The 20054-nt window shown below is 41.3% G+C and overlaps 3 protein-coding genes across 5 annotated transcripts; 2 read left to right on the top strand and 1 right to left on the bottom strand.

Annotated features, from left to right (window-relative positions):
* Positions 1 to 1155: 1155 nt before the first annotated feature.
* Positions 1156 to 2445, bottom strand: LOC310944531 (5-hydroxytryptamine receptor 1A-beta-like; the record flags this gene model as incomplete). The annotated part of the gene is made up of 1 exon (XM_083910331.1): positions 1156 to 2445. The coding sequence occupies one exon, from the start codon at positions 2443 to 2445 to the stop codon at positions 1156 to 1158; it is 1290 nt and encodes a 429-aa protein (XP_083766457.1).
* Positions 2446 to 3511: 1066 nt separating this feature from the next.
* LOC310926513 (E3 ubiquitin-protein ligase RNF180-like) lies at positions 3512 to 11647 on the top strand. 3 transcript variants are annotated; one of them, XM_083888659.1, is made up of 9 exons: positions 3512 to 3590; positions 5348 to 5445; positions 6198 to 6296; positions 6460 to 6715; positions 6827 to 7110; positions 8530 to 8649; positions 8759 to 8981; positions 9047 to 9163; positions 10521 to 11646. In XM_083888659.1, exons 2-9 carry the CDS (start codon positions 5389 to 5391, stop codon positions 10709 to 10711), a joined length of 1347 nt encoding a protein of 448 aa, XP_083744785.1. In that variant the 5' UTR covers positions 3512 to 3590; positions 5348 to 5388; the 3' UTR covers positions 10712 to 11646. The 3 variants fall into 3 exon arrangements, with proteins under 3 accessions (XP_083744785.1, XP_083744784.1, XP_083744783.1); XM_083888658.1 differs by having other exon boundaries at positions 6201 to 6296; positions 6460 to 7110; positions 10521 to 11647; XM_083888657.1 differs by having other exon boundaries at positions 6460 to 7110; positions 10521 to 11645.
* A 554-nt stretch (positions 11648 to 12201) lies between these two features.
* On the top strand, positions 12202 to 19191 carry LOC310939607 (regulator of G-protein signaling 7-binding protein B-like; the record flags this gene model as incomplete). Its single annotated transcript, XM_083904409.1, has 7 exons — positions 12202 to 12333; positions 12438 to 12610; positions 13199 to 13329; positions 14783 to 14921; positions 17488 to 17558; positions 17647 to 18810; positions 18958 to 19191. 6 exons carry the CDS (start codon positions 12202 to 12204, stop codon positions 17736 to 17738), a joined length of 738 nt encoding a protein of 245 aa, XP_083760535.1. The 3' UTR covers positions 17739 to 18810; positions 18958 to 19191.
* Between the last annotated feature and the right edge of the window lie 863 nt (positions 19192 to 20054).

Below are 20054 nucleotides of genomic sequence, written 5' to 3' on the forward strand. Positions count from 1 at the left end.
CAATAATCACCATCATCATAATCATAATAATATAATATTAATAATAATACTTAAATAATGATTTATTTTGAGCGTTGCGTGCTGCAGGAGAAATAAACTAAATCATTCTACAGTGTTAAAGTAACTCTTAAAGTCTTAATTTAATTGATTCAAGATACTGATTTAGTGTTAAATTAACTCTTTATGAGTTAAATATAAAGAGTTAAATTGACACATTAGAACAAAGTGATGCAACAGTGTCTGTATTTCCACATAAATATTACATTTTTTTAATTTTTTCTTCATTTTCACTGTGGCTAAATGATTTTTGCTGTTTGTAAAACAAATAATGGACAGAAAGTTGTTGTCACTTTTATTCTGTAAAACATTCATTATAAACTTTAATGAACTCACAAATGATCATCTATTTGTTTAACAAAGATAATGAAACAGAGAAAATCTGAGAAAAGAACGAAAAATAATCAGAAACAAAGACTCGTGAATCAGAATCATGGAATATTTTATTGAACACGATGAGGAACAAAAATGCATTCATTTATATTTAATTATTTCATTTAAAAAGATGAAGTTGAAGTTTATGTTTCAGACTCTGCACGAGATATGGTTTTAAAAATAAATACATATAATAATAATTATGATGTGATTCAAAGTCAGAACTCATCATTTTGGCTTTTTTAAAATATTTAAATCGTGATTATTTGGCTTTTTAAAACAAAATAATCTGCCAACAAACACATAGTTTTATTCTCAAATAAACGCTTTTGATGATTATTATTATTTTACACAGTTTTGGCACAAACTTTAACGTCATTAAATAAACGCAGTGTCATGTTTGCACGAGGATTATGGAAACATTTTGATTTTAGCAAACCTTTAAAAAATAATCCCTCAAACTCTAACTTTAATCTCAGAATTATAAGAGGGAATTCATTATCTTGTCTTATTTTATTCACTTTATTTTTCAATAATCGCTCACTTACAGGTATTTTAAACACTTGTTTAAAGAATAAAAATTAAATGTCATTTGAAGTAATTTGTTGATTCTGTTCCACTGAACTTTTCTCTTTTCTCTCCGAGTCTGAATAAACGACGTCAGTTCTCGTGGACATTTGTCCAACTCTCGCGTCTCTCGTGTCTCTCGTGTCTCTCGTGTCCTCACACGGTGCAGAAATGACACCTGATGATCTTCTTGAATGCGCTCTGGAAGTCTTTGTTGAAGTACGCGTAGATGATGGGATTGAGCAGAGAGTTGGAATAACCGAGCCAGTTAATGACGTCCTCGAGCCAGCGCGGCATGAAGCACGAGTGCTGGCAGAAGGGCATGACCAGGGCCACGATGAAGAAGGGCAGCCAGCAGAGGATGAAGGTGCCCATGATGATGCCCAGGGTCTTCACCGTCTTGCGCTCGCGCGCCATCGCGATCTTGCGCCTGGCCTCGGTGGCCTTGCTCTCGTGGCGGCTCTCGAACAGCGGCGCGTCGGGCAGCGGCAGGTTGCTGGTTCCCCTGCAGCTGCCGTGCACCTCGATGATCTCCAGTGACTCGCCGTCCTCCGCGTGCTTCACGGCGCCGTTGACGCACGGCAGCGGCAGCGGCCGCGGCTCCACGCTGCTCCTCCAGCTCTTTGCGTGCGCGTCTCCACCGGAGTTTGCGGTCCTCTTGTGGCGGAAGAGCGCGGGAGACGGCGCCGCGCACGAGTCGGACACTTTCTTCTTCTTCTCCGTTTTACGCACGGTTTTCCTGATCCGGAAGCGCGCGGCTTTGAATATTCGCCCGTACAAGACCAGCATGAGCGTGAGCGGGATGTAAAACGCCATGAAGGTGGAGTAGATGGTGTACCACGGGTCCTGTCGGATCTTACACTGCTCCGGGTTCGCCCTGTCCCCCTCCAGGCTGCCCGGCCGAGAGCGCATGATCAGCATCGGCGGCACCGAGATGGAGAAGCCGACGAGCCAGGTGACGCTGATGAGGACCGCGGCTCTGCGCGGAGTCCGCTTCTTCATGTAGTCTATGGGCTCCGTGATGGCCCAGTATCTGTCCAGCGCGATGGCGCACAGGTGCAGGATGGACGAGGTGCAGCACAGGACGTCCAGGGAGATGAAGATGTCGCACGGAACCTGCCCGAGAGTCCAGCGGTTCAGGACCTGGTACAGCGCCGCCATGGGCAGCACCAGCACCGACACCATCAGGTCCGTGACGGCCAGGGAGCCGATCAGGTAGTTGGCCACGTTCTGCAGGGTTCGCTCCAAAGCGATGGCCGCGACGACGCACGCGTTGCCAAAGATCGCGCACAGGATGAGCGCGCAGAGGAGGAAGGAGGTGAGGAGCTGGTAGCTCAGCTTCATCTCCTCCTCCTCCTCCTCCTCCTCGGCGGGTTCTGGACTCCTGGTGGAGATGTTCTCCAGCTGTGACCAACCTGCGCTGCCGTTGGTCGCCGGGATCTCCATCACTGCTGCGCTCCGCGTGTGGAGATCGAGCTCCGGTCACTTTGTGGACACGCGCGCGTCACCGCACGGTCTCACCGTCTGAGAGAGAGAGAGAGAGAGAGAGAGAGAGAGAGAGAGAGAGGAGTGTGTGTGTGTGTGTGTGTGTGTGAGGAGCTTCAGAACCTTCAGTCTGGAATGAGGCAGCGTTTTTATATTGATGATGGAAAACACGTCACTAGTTCTCGTGGAAACAGAAATTTAAGTGTATTTATTTAAAGTAAATAAGTCAAAACTATAACAGCAGTTTAGTTTTTATATTTTCACACGGAAACTTTTTCTTTGATTTTATAATCTAATAAATAAATAAAATACATCTCAACTTTAAACTAAGATTCAATGAGTCAAAATAATAACGAGTGAAACAATAATTTCTGACTCCAGTTGCATCACAATAAAACCAGTGGAAAATCTCTGTTGCTGCCACCTAGCGGCAATTCGCGTGTACTGCAAGAGGAAGAGGACGATTCTTCATTGTATGGAGAAGGGATTTTAAATTAAATCATTGTTGTTTTCATAATCATAAATTATTATTTTCACAAAACCAAAGTTAACTAAACCAGAATAAATGAACCATTTATTTATTTCATTCAACAATTTTCAACAATATTCAACAATTTCCCCATGGGGATGAATAAAGTATTTCTATTTTATTCTATTCTATTATATTCTATTCTATACAAACACTCTCGACAGGAACACGTGCATCCTAATTACAGTGTTCATTAAAATCAAATAAAATAACAAGGCTTAAGGGAACTATATAAAATAAATAGATTCAGAAAATAGATTAAATCAGACTGTTTAAGTGGGTTTATTTCTTTATTTACATAAATGAATTAACGTGATATTTGCCCAAAACAATAATAATAGTATTATATTGTTATAAAAATTGTGATATTTTCTTATTCTTATCAAAGTAAATATCGCCAAAACTGTAGTTTCACATTCTCCACTCTTTTTTGGAGCGCGAAACGGTTGGAGCTCAGTTTTGATCTCCGTCGCTCTCCGTACTGTCGCTCTTGTGTGACGTCACGCCGTGGTTTGTTGGTGCTCGTCGATAATGTCGAAACAAACTTGTAGCAGCGGCTGTAAATGTCGTGAAGCCGGTGAGTTCGTGACATTTTAAACATTTTAAACATTATCAGCACAAACACGCGGTGTTTTGTGGAGTTAAAATCCGCAGCGAAGTCCGTGTTTGTTGTTGTTTTAGCTGTTGTTGTTGTTGTTGCTGACGAAGCTAAGCTAAGTGCTAAGAAGCTAGCTCTGACTTGTTTTGAATTCTGTGACTTTTTTTATTTGAGGGAAAAAAGTCGTTCTTAAAAGTCACAGACAGACAAATATAAGGTCAGTTAAAGAATGAATGTTGATGAAATAATAATGTGAAGTTTGAACAAAGGTAGTAATATCTAAGGTAGAAGTAGAAGGAGTTAAAGATATGTGCCTTTTTGGAAAAGACAAGTTTGACCTAGATCATCTTAAAACCTCGTTAATTAGTTTATATAGAAATGTTGCTCTTTCTATATAATAATCCACAGTAATTTTTAATATAACCTGGACAGGAAACAGCCTTTAAGTCCATAACATGTCAGAAAAATGCTGTTGGTTGTTGGAAATTATGATTTTGTCAACAAACCAACAATTTATTTGTTAAATGTCTTAAATATTCACATTAAAGAAGCTGAAAAGTCATAAAAACTTATTTTATTATGAATCTTAATGTATCTTAATCTTAATGTTAATAATTGATACGTTTTACAGTAGAGACATAAACTGACCTTCACTGATCAGGAAATAGTCTATAACATGTTCATTTTCTTTAATGTCTTAATGAAATAGTATGAGAAAACATTAGAAACCAGTAAATATATAACATTTAAGAAGCTAAAAAATCCCAGATCATGTTCAGCTTCTACACTTATTTTGTTCTTTTCTTTGTTTATGTATTTACTTATTTATTAGTCTGTTTTGTTGTATTGTTGGTGTTTTTATTTCAAGGTTTGTGCAGGAGTCCTTTTTTTAAAAAGTGCCTGAATTTTAATCCTTGATGGTTTTAAAAAAGTATTTGAGCTTTAAATTCCCCGTTACATTTCCCCGTCAGGTGATGAAGTTGAAATATCGTATTGTTATATTGTTCAATGAGATTTTCATCAAGGGTTATGATCATTTTGTGTATTTACTGCACATATGTGTTTAAATATGCAGCTGCAATAGTTTGAAAAGTGCATCAGAGGAGGCGTATGAGCCCTGGTTTAAGTGTTAAACTAAATGGAGATGTTCTAAATCCATGACCGTGTCACTGCTCTAAGAATATCACGCTCTTAAATTACACATGGCTGCAGTCGTCAAGTCTTTGTATCTCTATTCGTTGGAGAAACCAGCCTGTAGTTCCCCTTTCTTCTAATAGTGATTAATAGGCTGCAGACTGAGAGGTTTGCAGTAACGCTGTCCTGCACAGCCCAAAGCTCTCAGTCTCAGTTTCACGTTCTTATTCACAGGTCGCCACAGTCTGAAGATCGACTTTAAAGTCACAATAAGAACGAGATCACTGATTCTTCCTTAGTCTTTCCACGTTCCCTAATTATTCTGAGTTCTTCCTAATCTGCAGTTCTTCAGCACGAGAAGTTCAAAGCCTCCCGTCGCAGATCAAAGTCTCGTCAGTCTAATCCTTCTTCTGACACACTGACAAAGCCCCCCCCCCCTCACCCTGTTTATGTCCCAATTCAGGTCACACTTTATCAATAACATAACACAACAAATAAATAGACACAATAGAGTAAACATGGAATCACATTTAAGGTCCGTTCAGAAGGCAGATTACCGCAGGAATAAATGACTGAAAATATAAAAATATCAACGTCTACAGGATTTAATCCGCACTGAGAGCGAGCTGGAAGGTCGTGAACGATGCTTCGCTGCAGGAAGTGTCGGAAAGGCGTCATAGACTCCACGTGTTTGACCACAGTGAGTGAAAACGTTCAGTATCTGACACGGACAGTGAGTTTGATAGTTTAAGGGTTTTTCTCATATATTTCTCTGCTGCAGCTTTAAAAAAAGATTTGTGAAATAAAATGTGTAACAGTTTAAGACTACGATATCTGCAGAACACGTCTTTATCTTCACTGTTAGACAGACTTTTCCCTGTGTAAACTGAAGTTTGTAAACCACTCACTCTCCCACACCAAAGCCCATAGAGAAAACCAGTGATTTTAACATCACAGCACACAGGAGTTCACAGGAGTTGTTGATCCACTGCTGCCTCCATCACTAACTTACAATGACTGATTTTGTCAATTCGGCTTTTAAAATCCTTTGTTCAGATTAACCTCGGTGACACAAAGTGACCACAGGAGGCAGCAGAGGACCAGCAGCTCCTGTGTCCCTGTGAGCTAAAATCACTGATTTTCTCTATGGGCTTTGGTGTGGCAGAGTGAGTGGTTTTCAAACTTCAGTTTCCTGTTGGAGAAGTCTGTCTAACAGTGAAGATAAAGACGTGAAACTTGTTCTTAAGTGTTTTGTTAAGTGGCTGAAATTAGATTTGACTGTTTTTACTCTGACACAGACACGGGGATACGCGTTGCGTTTGTGATGCTAACTTCTGTGGGACATTATTAGGGGACTTCAGTGACGCCGCTATTATGCTTCATTCCATAGTTAGCTGTTAGCATTAGCATTGAAGTGCACCGTTAATGACTTGTTTGTCATGCGCTCTGAAGCAGGACGAGGCCACGGATGAAAGCTCGGCTGCTGTTTGCAGTATTTGGCACGTGAACGTTGACTCGCTGCCACAATGGATACTGACCTCACTTCACCAGGTCAGTGTGTGTGTGTGTGTGTGTGTGTGTGTGTGTGTGTGTTATAGCCATTAATAAAGAATATAATTATGAGGTAATAAGGAATACAGAAGAGCCTGTATTTTATGAATTCAACAGAACTGTGAGTGGATTTCACGTCCACTCTCTGTGTCTCCCTGTACAGGCTCAGTGGACGGCGGGGAAACTGAACTGTCTCAACTGCGGCGCTCGTTTGGGCGGCTTCAACTTCGTCGGTCGCGGCAAATGTCCCTGCGGCCGCGACGCCAACGTTCACCTCAGCAAAAGCCGCGTGGACTCGGCCCACAGGCGCGACGCTTTCGTCGTCCGGCCGAGGAACGCCGGGCCGGGGGCGAGTCGCGCTCTTCCGCCGACGGTCGAGGGCCGCGTGTCGTCCGTCGCCCCCGCGGACGCCTCGGACGGTACAAACGCGCCGTCGTTTCCTCTCGGTCGTCCGCACTGCGTCTCTCACGGGAGGAGGTGCCGTGTGGAGGAGGGCGCCACCTTCAGGTCTTCATGTTTTTGTACTTCAGGTCTCAGGGAACGGCCGGTCGTAGATTTGACAACAGCAGACGGACAGAAGACGGACGACGAGGCGACACAGTTGCCCGTCTCACGTCGGGAGACGGACACAGACGCTGATGGTGTTGTTGCTGTCACTTCACTTGTTTCTGGAGGACGGCAGCTGCAAAATGTAGAAGCAGTGGAATCATCTGTGGAGACCACTGCTGTTCATCAGGAAGATTCTGATGCTGCACTTTTCCTCAGAAGACGACCCGCTGAAGAAGAAGAAGAAGAAGAAGAAGAAGGAACAGAGGTGATTTACAAATCAGCGATCATTTGTTTGAGCTCTTCCCATCTCTTTGAACCCTGTGAGGTCAAAACAAGAGTTTCACCTCCATAAAATCTACATCAGTTTATGTCTACGACGTCTTAAGAACATGTTTCACGTCTTTATTTCACTGTTAGACAGACTTTAACAACAGGAAACTGAAGTTTGTAAGCCACTCACTCTCCCACACCAAAGCCCATAGAGAAAATCAGTGATTTTAGCTCACAGGGACACAGGAGCTGCTGGTCTACTGCTGCCTCGTGTGGTCACTTTGTGTCACTGATTTTAATCTGAATGAAGATTTTCAAAAGCAGAATTGACTAAATAAGACATTTGAACTTAGTGATGGACTTAGTGTGCTGTGATGTTAAAATCACTGATTTTCCCTGTGGGCTTTGGTGTGGGAGAGTGAGTGACTTTGGTGTGGGAGAGTGAGTGGTTTAAAACTTCAGTTTGCACAAGGAAAAGTCTGTCTAACAGTGAGATAAAGATGTGAACATGTTCTTAAGATGTCATCGACTTAAACTGATGTTGATTTATTTAGATAAAAAAAATGTCTCTCCTTGAAATTGAAGTTTGTAAACCATTCACTCTCCCACACCAAAGCCCTTAGAGAAAATCAGTGACTTTAAAGTGGACCTCGACCGGAATGTCCAATTAACGCTGTTTTTTAGTGTGTATCTGCGTCATTACCTTGTTTAAGAAGCCCTGAAGGTTCTAGACAAACAGTTCACAACGCTGTGTTGTCAGCTAGATCTCTGAAAAAACCCAGTCCGGTTACGTGAACAGCGGTTCTCCTGAACAGCAGATCCTCCTGCTCCGGGCACTAGTCTGGGCACATCCGGTTGCGTACATTGAACCACAGAAGAAGAATAACGTCCGTTGTGGAGGTGTTTCACGAACGACAGTGTCTTCTGACTCTGGGTCTGACTCCGGGTCAAAGGTCGTCAAAGGGACTGCGGCGGGGAGTCGTGAAGAAGCTATTTTTAAACACTGTTAAAACAATGTTTTGATAATGAGTAGCAGTGCATCCACCGTTCCAGAGGGGGGAGCTGTGCTTCTGAGAGCGGGTGTGCTGGATAGTACTGACCAATCACAAGACTCTGTCTTCTGGGGGTGAAAGTTCACTCTGAAACATCACGACTCAGGAACGGCGTCAGAAAAGAGGATTTCTATCGCCTCGTTTACAGCAACGAGGAGGTTTTTGAGCATAAAAACAAGTTAATGTATGTAAGTAGACCAGCAGCTCCTGTGTCCCTGTGAGCTAAAATCACTGATTTTCTCTATGGGCTTTTGGTGTAGGGAGAGTGAGTGGTTTACAAACTTCAGTTTCCTGTTGTCAAAGTCTGTCTAACAGTGTGTCTAACACCTCATCGTGGTTTCTGATGTTTGTTCCTTCTGTAGCTCGGAGCCTCGTTTGCCTCGTTTGCCTCGAGGAGCCTGAGCAGGAGAGAGAAGAACCGTCTGAAGAGTCAGCGGCGGAAACAGAGGAGGAGAGAGCGATGGCTGCTCAGTCAGCAGCAGGTGAGAGTTCAGGAAGTTCATTTGAGAAAATCGCGAAAAGCGAAAACAAAACACTCCTGCTGCCTTTTACTGTTTTGTTTGAGCGCGTTCTTTGCGTTCGTTTGTGCAGGTTGACGTTGACAGTGACGGTGAGGAGGAGGTGGAGGAGGAGGAGGACAGGGAGAACCTCACCTGCACCGTGTGTCTGGACGTCTACTTCCGTCCGCACAGCTGCGACCCGTGCGGACACGTCTTCTGCGAGCTGTGTCTGCGCACGCTCGCCAAGAACCGGCACGCGAAGACGACGTGTCCTCTGTGCCGCAGCCTCATCGCGCACACCGACCTCCGCACGGGTGAGTGTCCTCGCCGTGACCACGTCTGCTGTCGCTCCGCTCACTGACACGTGTTCGCTCCTCAGAGTTGGACGAGGCTGCAAAGACCTCCTTCCCTAAAGTTTACCTCGCCTGTCAGCAGCACTTCACCAACACGCCGTGTGCAAAATGGCCTCTGCCCAGCGCTCGCAAACGCTTCTGGGGTAAGAACGTGACCAAGATTCATCTGGTTTTGATGCTTTTGTTCAGACTAAATCTATTTAGTTTATTTACAATGAAAGTGTCTTAGCAACTTATATATGATATACATATATATATATATACATATGTGTGTGTACTGTATATATAGACGTATGTATACATGCACATATATACTTATATATGTGTGTATGTACATATACATATATATGTATGTGTTTATATGTATGTGTGTATACATATATATGTATATATATGGATGTGTATACATATATCTGTATGTATGTGTTTATATATGTATGTGTGTATATATATATATGTATGTATATATCTATGTGTGTTTATATATATAAATGTGCATATATATGTATGTGTATACATATATATGCATGTATGTATATGTATGTGTATATATGTATGCATATATATGTATATGTGTATACATATATATGCATGTATGTGTATATATGTATATATGCATGTATGTGTATATATGTATGTATGTATGTGTGTGTATATATGTATACATATATATGTATGTGTATACATATATATGAATGTATGTATATGTATATGTATGTATATATCTGTGTGTTTATATATTTATAAATGTGCATATATATGTATGTGTATACGTATATATGCATGTATGTATATGTATGCGTATATATCTATGCATATATATGTGTGTAAACATATATATGCATGAATGTATGTGTATATATGTATGTGTATACATATATATGCATGTATGTATGTGTATATTTGTATGTGTTTATATATGTATGTGTATACATATATATGCATGTATGTATGTGTATATATGTATGTGTTTATATATGTATGTGTATACATATATATGCATGTATGTATGTGTATATATGTATGTGTTTATATATGTATGTGTATACATATATATGCATGTATATATATATATCTGTATGTATATATATCTTGATTTCTTTGTTTTTATGGAGCAAAGAAATCCGAACATATTCAACATTTAAGAATCTTAGATTATTTTATGATTATCAAAATAGTTGCTGAGCTATATATATATATACATATAAATATGTATATATATATATGTATATATATATAAGTGATTATAATTCTTGTTTTTATTATTACGAGAGGACACCATGAACAGTGAGTGTGAACACGTTGTCGCCGTTGTCTCGGTTTTTTCTCTCCTCACACATGAACGTGAGGTGGATTCAGGACCGGAGTCTCACTCAATATCTTGACGATTTGGCTCCAAATCGCTCGAAAAATCGCTCCGAACGTGTCGTCGCCTGATCGCGAGTACGACGGGGAACAGACGCTGACGCTGACGTTGTCGACTGTGTTTTCAAACTGCAGCCGTGCGGAGGCCGACGGTGACGCAGAGGTCGCACTGGCGCCTGTTCCACGGAAGCTTCCGCTTCAGGTTTTCCCACTTTGCCACGGTGTGTTCGCTGTACGGCGCGCTGCTCGTCCTCTACTTCATCTTCAGCGACTGGACCGTCACTCTGCTGCTCGCCTGCGTCCTCATGGTCTGCGTCCTGGTCTGATCAATCCGCTCCGTGCAGGTTCACGTGACTATATCATCATCCCAATAGTATTCATATTGAATTGAGAGTTAATTGTTATTATTAATAAGAATAAACCGTAGAGGTAAGTTTACACTTTGAATGTGTTTTTATTTAAACGCGGTGAGAAACACGGCAATCGGTGAACAAAACAAAAGGAAGTGTTTGGTCAAAAAGTCATGATTTTGACTCATGATTGAAGAGTTTGTTCATGTAAAACATGAGCGAAACTCATCGTTCGTTCCTTGTTTGTGTTTGTGTTAAATGGTAAAATGTGTGTTTTTGTTGTGTATAAAACGGGGGAAACAGTTTAAGTTCCGTTTAAATTAGTTTAACAGTAAAACAGTTTAAATTATAAGAATAAAAATCATTTAAAAAAACAAATACATGCAATACGGACAGAGATTGGGCTCAGTTTTGCTGATTTAATTTCTTCTAATCGTGATAAACGTCATATTTGTCCAGCCGATCTTGGAGGAAACGTTCTTTTCTGTGTGAAAACTGGATTAAAAACTGGATTAAATCTGAAGAAGTGGGACAGGTTTTCTTCCAGGTGGAGCTATGAAGATGGAAACACAAGCTTCTAATGAGTCTCGCTTTAATTCAGGAAAACTGAGCCAAAGTTATTTTACTTCTGTATAATCTGAGTATAATCTGGAGTGAGATTACGATGAACTACATCCTCAAAGTGTTGGTGAAAATCAACGAAAGACAGAAAAAGTAGGATTTACCATCAAAACGATCACGTTTTTTAACAAATGTCAGCCGTTTATTATGGTATTAATTTATTGTGTTAGTTTGTGTTCATGTGTAACACAAACTAACACAATAACACAATAAAGTGACATGAAGTATTTTGTCTTTTGTTGTTTTTTTATTACTACATTATATTCTTATTCTGCTCATACTTTTGCACATATGTAACCAGTGAATATTAATGTTTTATTTATTTCATAATCTGTTAGAAAACCCAAAAAGTGATTTAATAATGGTGTTATAATTCTTATTCCTATTATTATAATGAGGACACAGTGAGTGTGAACATGTTGTGCCGCTTGGTGTCGCTGTTGTCTCGTTTTTTTTCTCTCCTCACACGTGAACGCGAGGTGGCGGAAGGACCGGAGGCTCCTTCTTTCCTTTCCTTCCCTCCTTGTCTCCTCTCCTCCTCTCGGCCTTCAGGAGGAGCTGAAGGTGAACCTCCTCCTCCTCCTCCTCCTCTTGTCTGCTGGAGGTGATGATCGGGCTGCAGCTGCCGGTGGATCCGGTTGCGCTGCTGCGGCTCTGAAGCTCGCTGTCTCCCGCTGAAGCGACGGTGGATCTCCTCCTCCTCCTCCTCCTCCTCCTCCTCCTCGTCGTCGTCTGTGACCCTCGGCGTGTTCTCCGCAGAGGACACCGCAGATCTCAGCCTGTGTGTCGGTGTGTGTGTCTGTGTCTGTGTCTGTGCGCGCGTGCGTGCGTGCGTGCGTGCATGCATGTGTTCTGCACCGTACGGGCGGAAAAAGCGCCCCAGGTCCGCAGGGAGCGTCTTCCCCGTCAGAGGAGCGCAGGCGGCGGGGCAGGAGCGCAGGGAGAGCCGCGAGGAGGCGGTGGACGACAGCAGGATGGTGAGAGCAACAGCAGCAACGCACGCTTTTGTTATCATGTAACAGTTACAACAGTAAGAGTTGCAGCAGTAACATTGTGTTGTTGTTGTGTTGTTGTGTTGCAGACTGTGCAGGAGTTCAACACTCTGGTGGCTCTGTACCGGGAGCAGGTCATCTCCATCGGGGAGATTTCGGCCGACTGTCCGTCCCTGAGGGTCCAGATGCATCACACTCGCTCCAAAGGTTGCTCCATGGCCCGAGCGGCTCACCACGACCTGGCCCTCATCTCTGGATCAGGGTAAAACACGTCACACGTCTCACAGCAAAACGACACACGCGTGTGGAAACACCTGTCAAAAACACCTTCAGTTTGTCCACTGTGGGCCACTGTACAAATAACCAGTGGTCCAAAATGGCTGCCTGTGATATAAATATACTAAAGGCTCATTCTGGGGAAACATTTTGAGGAGACAATAATGCATTACAGACAACGACAAATGCACCATCTTCATAATAAATAACACATTCAGACCAGAGTGGTACTTAATAAGTAGTAATAAGTACATGTGATGTTCACCGAGCTTCTAAAACTTATAAGAACAGGGATTAACAGGAATTATGAAAACTAAAAAAACAAAAAACTGTTAGGGACTTTTGTTTGCAGTTCACAGTTTGTACACAGGGTGGCACTGTAACACAATTGGTCCACAGATTTTAACCTGTGAAGAGAGTTTTTCATGTAAGTTTTATATCTTACGTCGGAGCAATAAATCCTAGTTTTCTGAAGAGTTTGTCTCCTTCATCACGTCTGCTTATTCTGTCCTTTAGGAATGAATTTACTGTGTCGTAAAAAAAAACTTTAAAACCCTTTGTTTCCTCGCTGCAGTCCAGAGGACGGAGAGATCCCCCCCGAGATCTGCCGGCTCTTCATCCAGCTGCAGTGCTGCCTGGAGATGTTCGTCACAGAGATGCTGAAGTCCATGTGTCTGCTGGGAGTTCTGCAGCTCCACAGGAAAAGTACGCTTTTTCACCGTGTCGCACGATCACGTCTTTATCTCCACCGTCAGACAGACTTTGACAACAGGAAACTGACGTTTGTAAACCACTCACTCTCCCACACCAAAGCCCAGAGAGAAAATCTGTGAAAAATTTTTTTAGCTCGCAGGGACACAGGAGCTGCTGGTCTACTGCTGCCTCGTGTGGTCACTTTGTGTCACTGAGGTTAATCTGAATGAAGGTTTTCAAAAGCCGAATTAATAAAATCAGTCATTGTAAGTTAGTGATGGAGGCAGCAGTGGATCAACAACTCCTGTGAACTCCTGTGTGCTGTGATGTTAAAATCACTGGTTTACTCTATGGACTTTGGTGTGGGAGAGTGAGTGACTTTGGTGTGTGAGAGTGAGTGACTTTGGTGTGAGAGAGTGAGTGACTTTGGTGTGGGAGAGTGAGTGACTTTGGTGTGGGAGAGTGAGTGACTTTGGTGCGGGAGAGTGAGTGACTTTGGTGCGGGAGAGTGAGTGACTTTGGTGCGGGAGAGTGAGTGACTTTGGTGCGGGAGAGTGAGTGACTTTGGTGCGCGAGAGTGAGTGACTTTGGTGCGCGAGAGTGAGTGACTTTGGTGCGCGAGAGTGAGTGACTTTGGTGCGAGAGAGTGAGTGACTTTGGTGCGGGAGAGTGAGGGACTTTGGTGTGGGAGAGTGAGTGACTTTGGTGTGAGAGAGTGAGTGACTTTGGTGCGGGAGAGTGAGTGACTTTGGTGTGGGAGAGTGAGTGACTTTGGTGTGAGAGAGTGAGTGACTTTGGTGTGAGAGAGTGAGTGACTTTGGTGTGAGAGAGTGAGTGACTTTGGTGTGGGAGAGTGAGTGACTTTGGTGTGGGAGAGTTAGTGACTTTGGTGTGAGAGAGTGAGTGACTGGTGTGGGAGAGTGAGTGACTTTGGTGTGTGAGAGTGAGTGACTTTGGTGTAGGAGAGTGAGTGACTTTGGTGTGTGAGAGTGAGTGACTTTGGTGTGGGAGAGTGAGTGACTTTGGTGTGGGAGAGTTAGTGACTTTGGTGTGGGAGAGTGAGTGACTTTGGTGTGGGAGAGTGAGTGACTTTGGTGTGGGAGAGTTAGTGACTTTGGTGTGGGAGAGTGAGTGACTTTGGTGTGAGGAGAGTGAGTGACTTTGGTGTGGGAGAGTGAGTGACTTTGGTGTGAGAGAGTGAGTGACTTTGGTGTGGGAGAGTGAGTGACTTTGGTGACAGATAATCAGCAGGAACTTTACTAATAAATGTCTTCGTTAGTCGTGATGTGTGGGTGTGAAGAAATCAATATTGCATGAAAACAGCAGAGGGCAGCAGCGAGCTGGTAAAACAGTCAGCTGTGATTCACTTAAATCTACATATCTGTATTTAGAGTGAACATTGGTGCACAGATGTAAAGAAGATGATGTTCTGCTGACACGTCTTTGTCTCTTTTTGATCCTTAAGGAACCGACTCTGAGCCCAAGGTGGACTTCAGGATGGACGAGAGCTCAGATGTTCCCATCCTGGAGGAACGCTCGTCCTCTCCCACAGACTTCCCTCAGGAGCAGTGGATGGTGGGAACTGATATTGAAAACATAGAGAGGTACGTGATATTTTCATGTTTCTGTCATTTTTCAGCTTCTTAAATGTAAATATTTTCATGTTTCTGTCATTTTTCAGCTTCTTAAACGTGAATATTTTCATGTTTCTGTCGTTTTTCAGCTTCTTAAACGTGAATATTTTCGCGTTTCTGTCATTTTTCAGCTTCTTAAATGTGAATATTTTCATGTTTCTGTCATTTTTCAGCTTCTTAAATGTGAATATTTTCATGTTTCTGTCATTTTTCAGCTTCTTAAATGTGAATATTTTCATGTTTCTGTCGTTTTTCAGCTTCTTAAACGTGAATATTTTCATGTTTCTGTCATTTTTCAGCTTCTTAAATGTGAATATTTTCACGTTTCTGTCATTTTTCAGCTTCTTAAATGTGAATATTTTCATGTTTCTGTCGTTTTTCAGCTTCTTAAATGTGAATATTTTCACGTTTCTGTCATTTTTCAGCTTCTTAAATGTGAATATTTTCACGTTTCTGTCATTTTTCAGCTTCTTAAATGTGAATATTTTCACGTTTCTGTCATTTTTCAGCTTCTTAAATGTGAATATTTTCACGTTTCTGTCATTTTTCAGCTTCTTAAATGTGAATATTTTCACGTTTCTGTCATTTTTCAGCTTCTTAAATGTGAATATTTTCATGTTTCTGTCATTTTTCAGCTTCTTAAATGTGAATATTTTCATGTTTCTGTCGTTTTTCAGCTTCTTAAACGTGAATATTTTCATGTTTCTGTCATTTTTCAGCTTCTTAAATGTGAATATTTTCACGTTTCTGTCATTTTTCAGCTTCTTAAATGTGAATATTTTCATGTTTCTGTCGTTTTTCAGCTTCTTAAATGTGAATATTTTCACGTTTCTGTCATTTTTCAGCTTCTTAAATGTGAATATTTTCACGTTTCTGTCATTTTTCAGCTTCTTAAATGTGAATATTTTCACATTTCTGTCATTTTTCAGCTTCTTAAATGTGAATATTTTCACGTTTCTGTCATTTTTCAGCTTCTTAAATGTGAATATTTTCATGTTTTTGTCATTTTTCAGCTTCTTAATGTGAATATTTTCATGTTTCTGTCATTTTTCAGCTTCTTAAATGTGAATATTTTCACGTTTCTGTCATTTTTCAGCTTCTTAAATGTGAATATTTTCATGTTTCTGTCATTTTTCAGCTTCTTAAATGTGAATATTTTCATGTTTCTGTCATTTTTCAGCTTCTTAAACGTGAATATTTTCGCGTTTCTGTCATTTTTCAGCTTCTTAAACGTTAATATTTTCATGTTTCTGTCATTTTTCAGCTTCTTAAATGTGAATATTTTCATGTTTCTGTCATTTTTCAGCTTCTTAAATGTGAATATTTTCATGTTTCTGTCGTTTTTCAGCTTCTTAAACGTGAATATTTTCATGTTTCTGTAATTTTTCAGCTTCTTAAATGTGAATATTTTCGCGTTTCTGTCATTTTTCAGCTTCTTAAATGTGAATATTTTCACGTTTCTGTCATTTTTCAGCTTCTTAAATGTGAATATTTTCACGTTTCTGTCATTTTTCGGCTTCTTAAATGTGAATATTTTCACGTTTCTGTCATTTTTCAGCTTCTTAAATGTGAATATTTTCGCGTTTCTGTCATTTTTCAGCTTCTTAAATGTGAATATTTTCATGTTTCTGTCGTTTTTCAGCTTCTTAAACGTGAATATTTTCATGTTTCTGTAATTTTTCAGCTTCTTAAATGTGAATATTTTCATGTTTCTGTCATTTTTCAGCTTCTTAAATGTGAATATTTTCATTTTTCTGTCGTTTTTCAGCTTCTTAAACGTGAATATTTTTGCGTTTCTGTCATTTTTCAGCTTCTTAAACGTTAATATTTTCATGTTTCTGTCATTTTTCAGCTTCTTAAATGTGAATATTTTCATGTTTCTGTCGTTTTTCAGCTTCTTAAACGTGAATATTTTCATGTTTCTGTCATTTTTCAGCTTCTTAAACGTTAATATTTTCATGTTTCTGTCATTTTTCAGCTTCTTAAACGTTAATATTTTCATGTTTCTGTCATTTTTCAGCTTCTTAAATGTGAATATTTTCATGTTTCTGTCGTTTTTCAGCTTCTTAAACGTGAATATTTTCATGTTTCTGTCATTTTTCAGCTTCTTAAATGTGAATATTTTCGCGTTTCTGTCATTTTTCAGCTTCTTAAATGTGAATATTTTCACGTTTCTGTCATTTTTCAGCTTCTTAAATGTGAATATTTTCACGTTTCTGTCATTTTTCAGCTTCTTAAATGTGAATATTTTCATGTTTCTGTCATTTTTCAGCTTCTTAAATGTGAATATTTTCATGTTTCTGTCATTTTTCAGCTTCTTAAATGTGAATATTTTCTAGTTTCTGTCATTTTTCAGGTTTTTAGTTCCTTAGTGTCATAAATTGTGAAAAATTTGTCCGTTTCTCCGTTTTTTTTACTTCTGTTGCAGAAATTTGACCCGGTTTCTTTGTTTCCTTTAGAATTTGGCAGAAACTTTGACTCTAATCTGCAGATAATCTCGTGGTTTGATTCGTCGTGTCTGTGTTTTCTCTCACAGAGACATGCGAGAAATGAGAAACTTACTCAGCAAACTCAGGGATGCGATGCCGCTGCCGCTGAAAAACCAAGGTGAGTGACGAGATCACATTAGATTAGGCTTTATTCTGTTGTGTTATGTGTGTTTACTGTTGTGTTGTTGTTGTTGTTGTTGTTGCAGACGACAGCAGTTTGTTGAATCTCACTCCTCATCCGCTCATCAGACAGAGGAAGAGACGTTTCCCTGGACTCTGCTGTGTGGTGTCAGGCTGACGTCGGCGCTCTCTCGCTCTTTTTAAGCTTAATCCTCATCTTAGTCTCAATAATTCTCCTCCGTGACCTCTGACACTGTAACGTCATCGTATTCTGTGTTTTCTTTTCTCTCTGCTTCGTCTCGGTATCAGCTCAGGTTTGATTTGGTGAGAAACGCAGCGCGAGTAAGTATTAAAACACACGGACACGCGGCGAGCGCTGGATTAACCGCGCTGGATTAACAGGGACTAACGTTTAATAACAACAAAATCATGTAAAAATACATTTTGGACAGAAACAACTAGGATACACATTTGTTTCGTAGGCATTTGAACGTGAAACGACAAGAATCCCGAATCAGACGAGTGTAAAGATGCAGCGCCCCCTTGTGTCGCTTCAACATAAATCACTAGGACTGTACGTTCAATCAAAAGTCTAAAGAAATCCCAGGTTCTCCCAAAGACTGCGACGATTATTCAAGAATGAGTTGTTTACAAATGTCGATCAGTTTGAGTGTTAAAAAAGTAGATTTATAATAATAATAATAATAATAATAATAATAATAATAAGCTCTATCATTTCTCTCGGCTTCTTAAATGTGAATATTATACATATATTGTTTTGCTGCTTTATATAAAAATATCTCTGGAGCATGTTGAGCTTTTAAAGTTTGGAAAACAATGATTTTTTTCTGTCAGTTTATCGACAAAAACTATCAAAATAAAAGTCTGTATTAATAATTAATACAAATGATAAGATTAAGCCTTCCACAACACACACACACACACACACACACACACACACACACACACACACACACACACACACACACACATAGTATTTCCCTCCTCATTTTCACACTTTATTTTAAATAACGATAAATAAGAATTGTACATGATGTTTCAGGCTATGCACAGACGTCTCTGCGTCCTCATGAGTCCTCGTGTCTCTGCGTCCTCATGTCTCTGCGTCCTCGTGTCCCTGTGTCCTCGTGAGTCCTCATGTCTCAGCGTACTCATGTCTCAGCGTCCTCGTGTCCCTGTGTCCTCGTGAGTCCTCATGTCTCAGCGTCCTTGTGTCCCAGCGTCCTTGTGTCCCAGCGTCCTTAGCGTCCTCGTTTCCCAGCGTCCTTGTGAGTCCTCGTGTCTCAGCGTCCTCGTTTCTCAGCGTCCTCGTTTCCCAGCGTCCTCATGTCTCAGCTTCCTCATGTCTCAGCGTCCTTGTGTCCCAGCGTCCTTAGCGTCCTCGTGTCTCAGCGTCCTCGTGAGTCCTCATGTCTCAGCGTCCTTGTGTCCCAGCGTCCTTAGCGTCCTCATTTCCCAGCGTCCTCATGTCTCAGCTTCCTCATGTCTCAGCGTCCTCGTGTCCCAGCGTCTTCGTGAGTCCTCGTGTCTCAGCGTCCTCGTGAGTCCTTGTGAGTCCTCGTCTCTTAGCGTCCTCGTGTCCCAGCGTCCTCATGAGTCCTCATGTCTCAGCGTCCTTGTGTCCCAGCGTCCTTAGCGTCCTCGTTTCCCAGCGTCCTCATGTCTCAGCTTCCTCATGTCTCAGCATCCTCGTGTCCCAGCCTCTTCGTGAGTCCTCGTGTCTCAGCGTCCTCGTGAGTCCTTGTGAGTCCTCGTCTCTTAGCGTCCTCGTGTCCCAGCGTCCTCATGAGTCCTCATGTCTCAGCGTCCTTGTGTCCCAGCGTCCTTAGCGTCCTCGTTTCCCAGCGTCCTCATGTCTCAGCTTCCTCATGTCTCAGCGTCCTCGTGTCCCAGCGTCTTCGTGAGTCCTCGTGTCTCAGCGTCCTCGTGAGTCCTCGTGAGTCCTCGTCTCTTAGCGTCCTCGTGTCCCAGCGTCCTCATGAGTCCTCGTGTCTCTGCTCGACTGTGTCCGTCTCTACTCGTACAAACACACTCACGTCATCACCGGCTCTGTAGAAAAGAAAAAACTAAAGAATAATAATAAGATTAATAATTAATAATATTAATAATAACTAGATATGTGTCAAATTAAATGTTTGTCAGAGAAGAAGAAAAAAAAGCTTAGACGTCATCTGCCTTTTTTTTGTTTTTGCTCTGGTTAGTGTCAGTGGTGCATGATGATGATGATGATGATGATGATGATGATGGTTACAGGAGTGAATCGGGACGATATGTGAAGAACACGTTTCATGTCTTTATTTCACTGTGAGACAGACTTTTTAAACAGGAAACTGAAGTTTGTAAACCACTCACTATCCTACACCAAAGTCCATAGAGTAAACCAGTGATTTTAACATCACAGAGACACAGGAGTTCACAGGAGTTGTTGATCCACTGCTGCCTCCATCGCTGAGTTAATGTCTTATTTTGTTAA

This window comes from Microchirus variegatus (assembly GCF_963457635.1).
Source record: "Microchirus variegatus genome assembly, chromosome: 1".
NCBI classification, from domain to species: Eukaryota; Metazoa; Chordata; class Actinopteri; order Pleuronectiformes; family Soleidae; genus Microchirus; species Microchirus variegatus.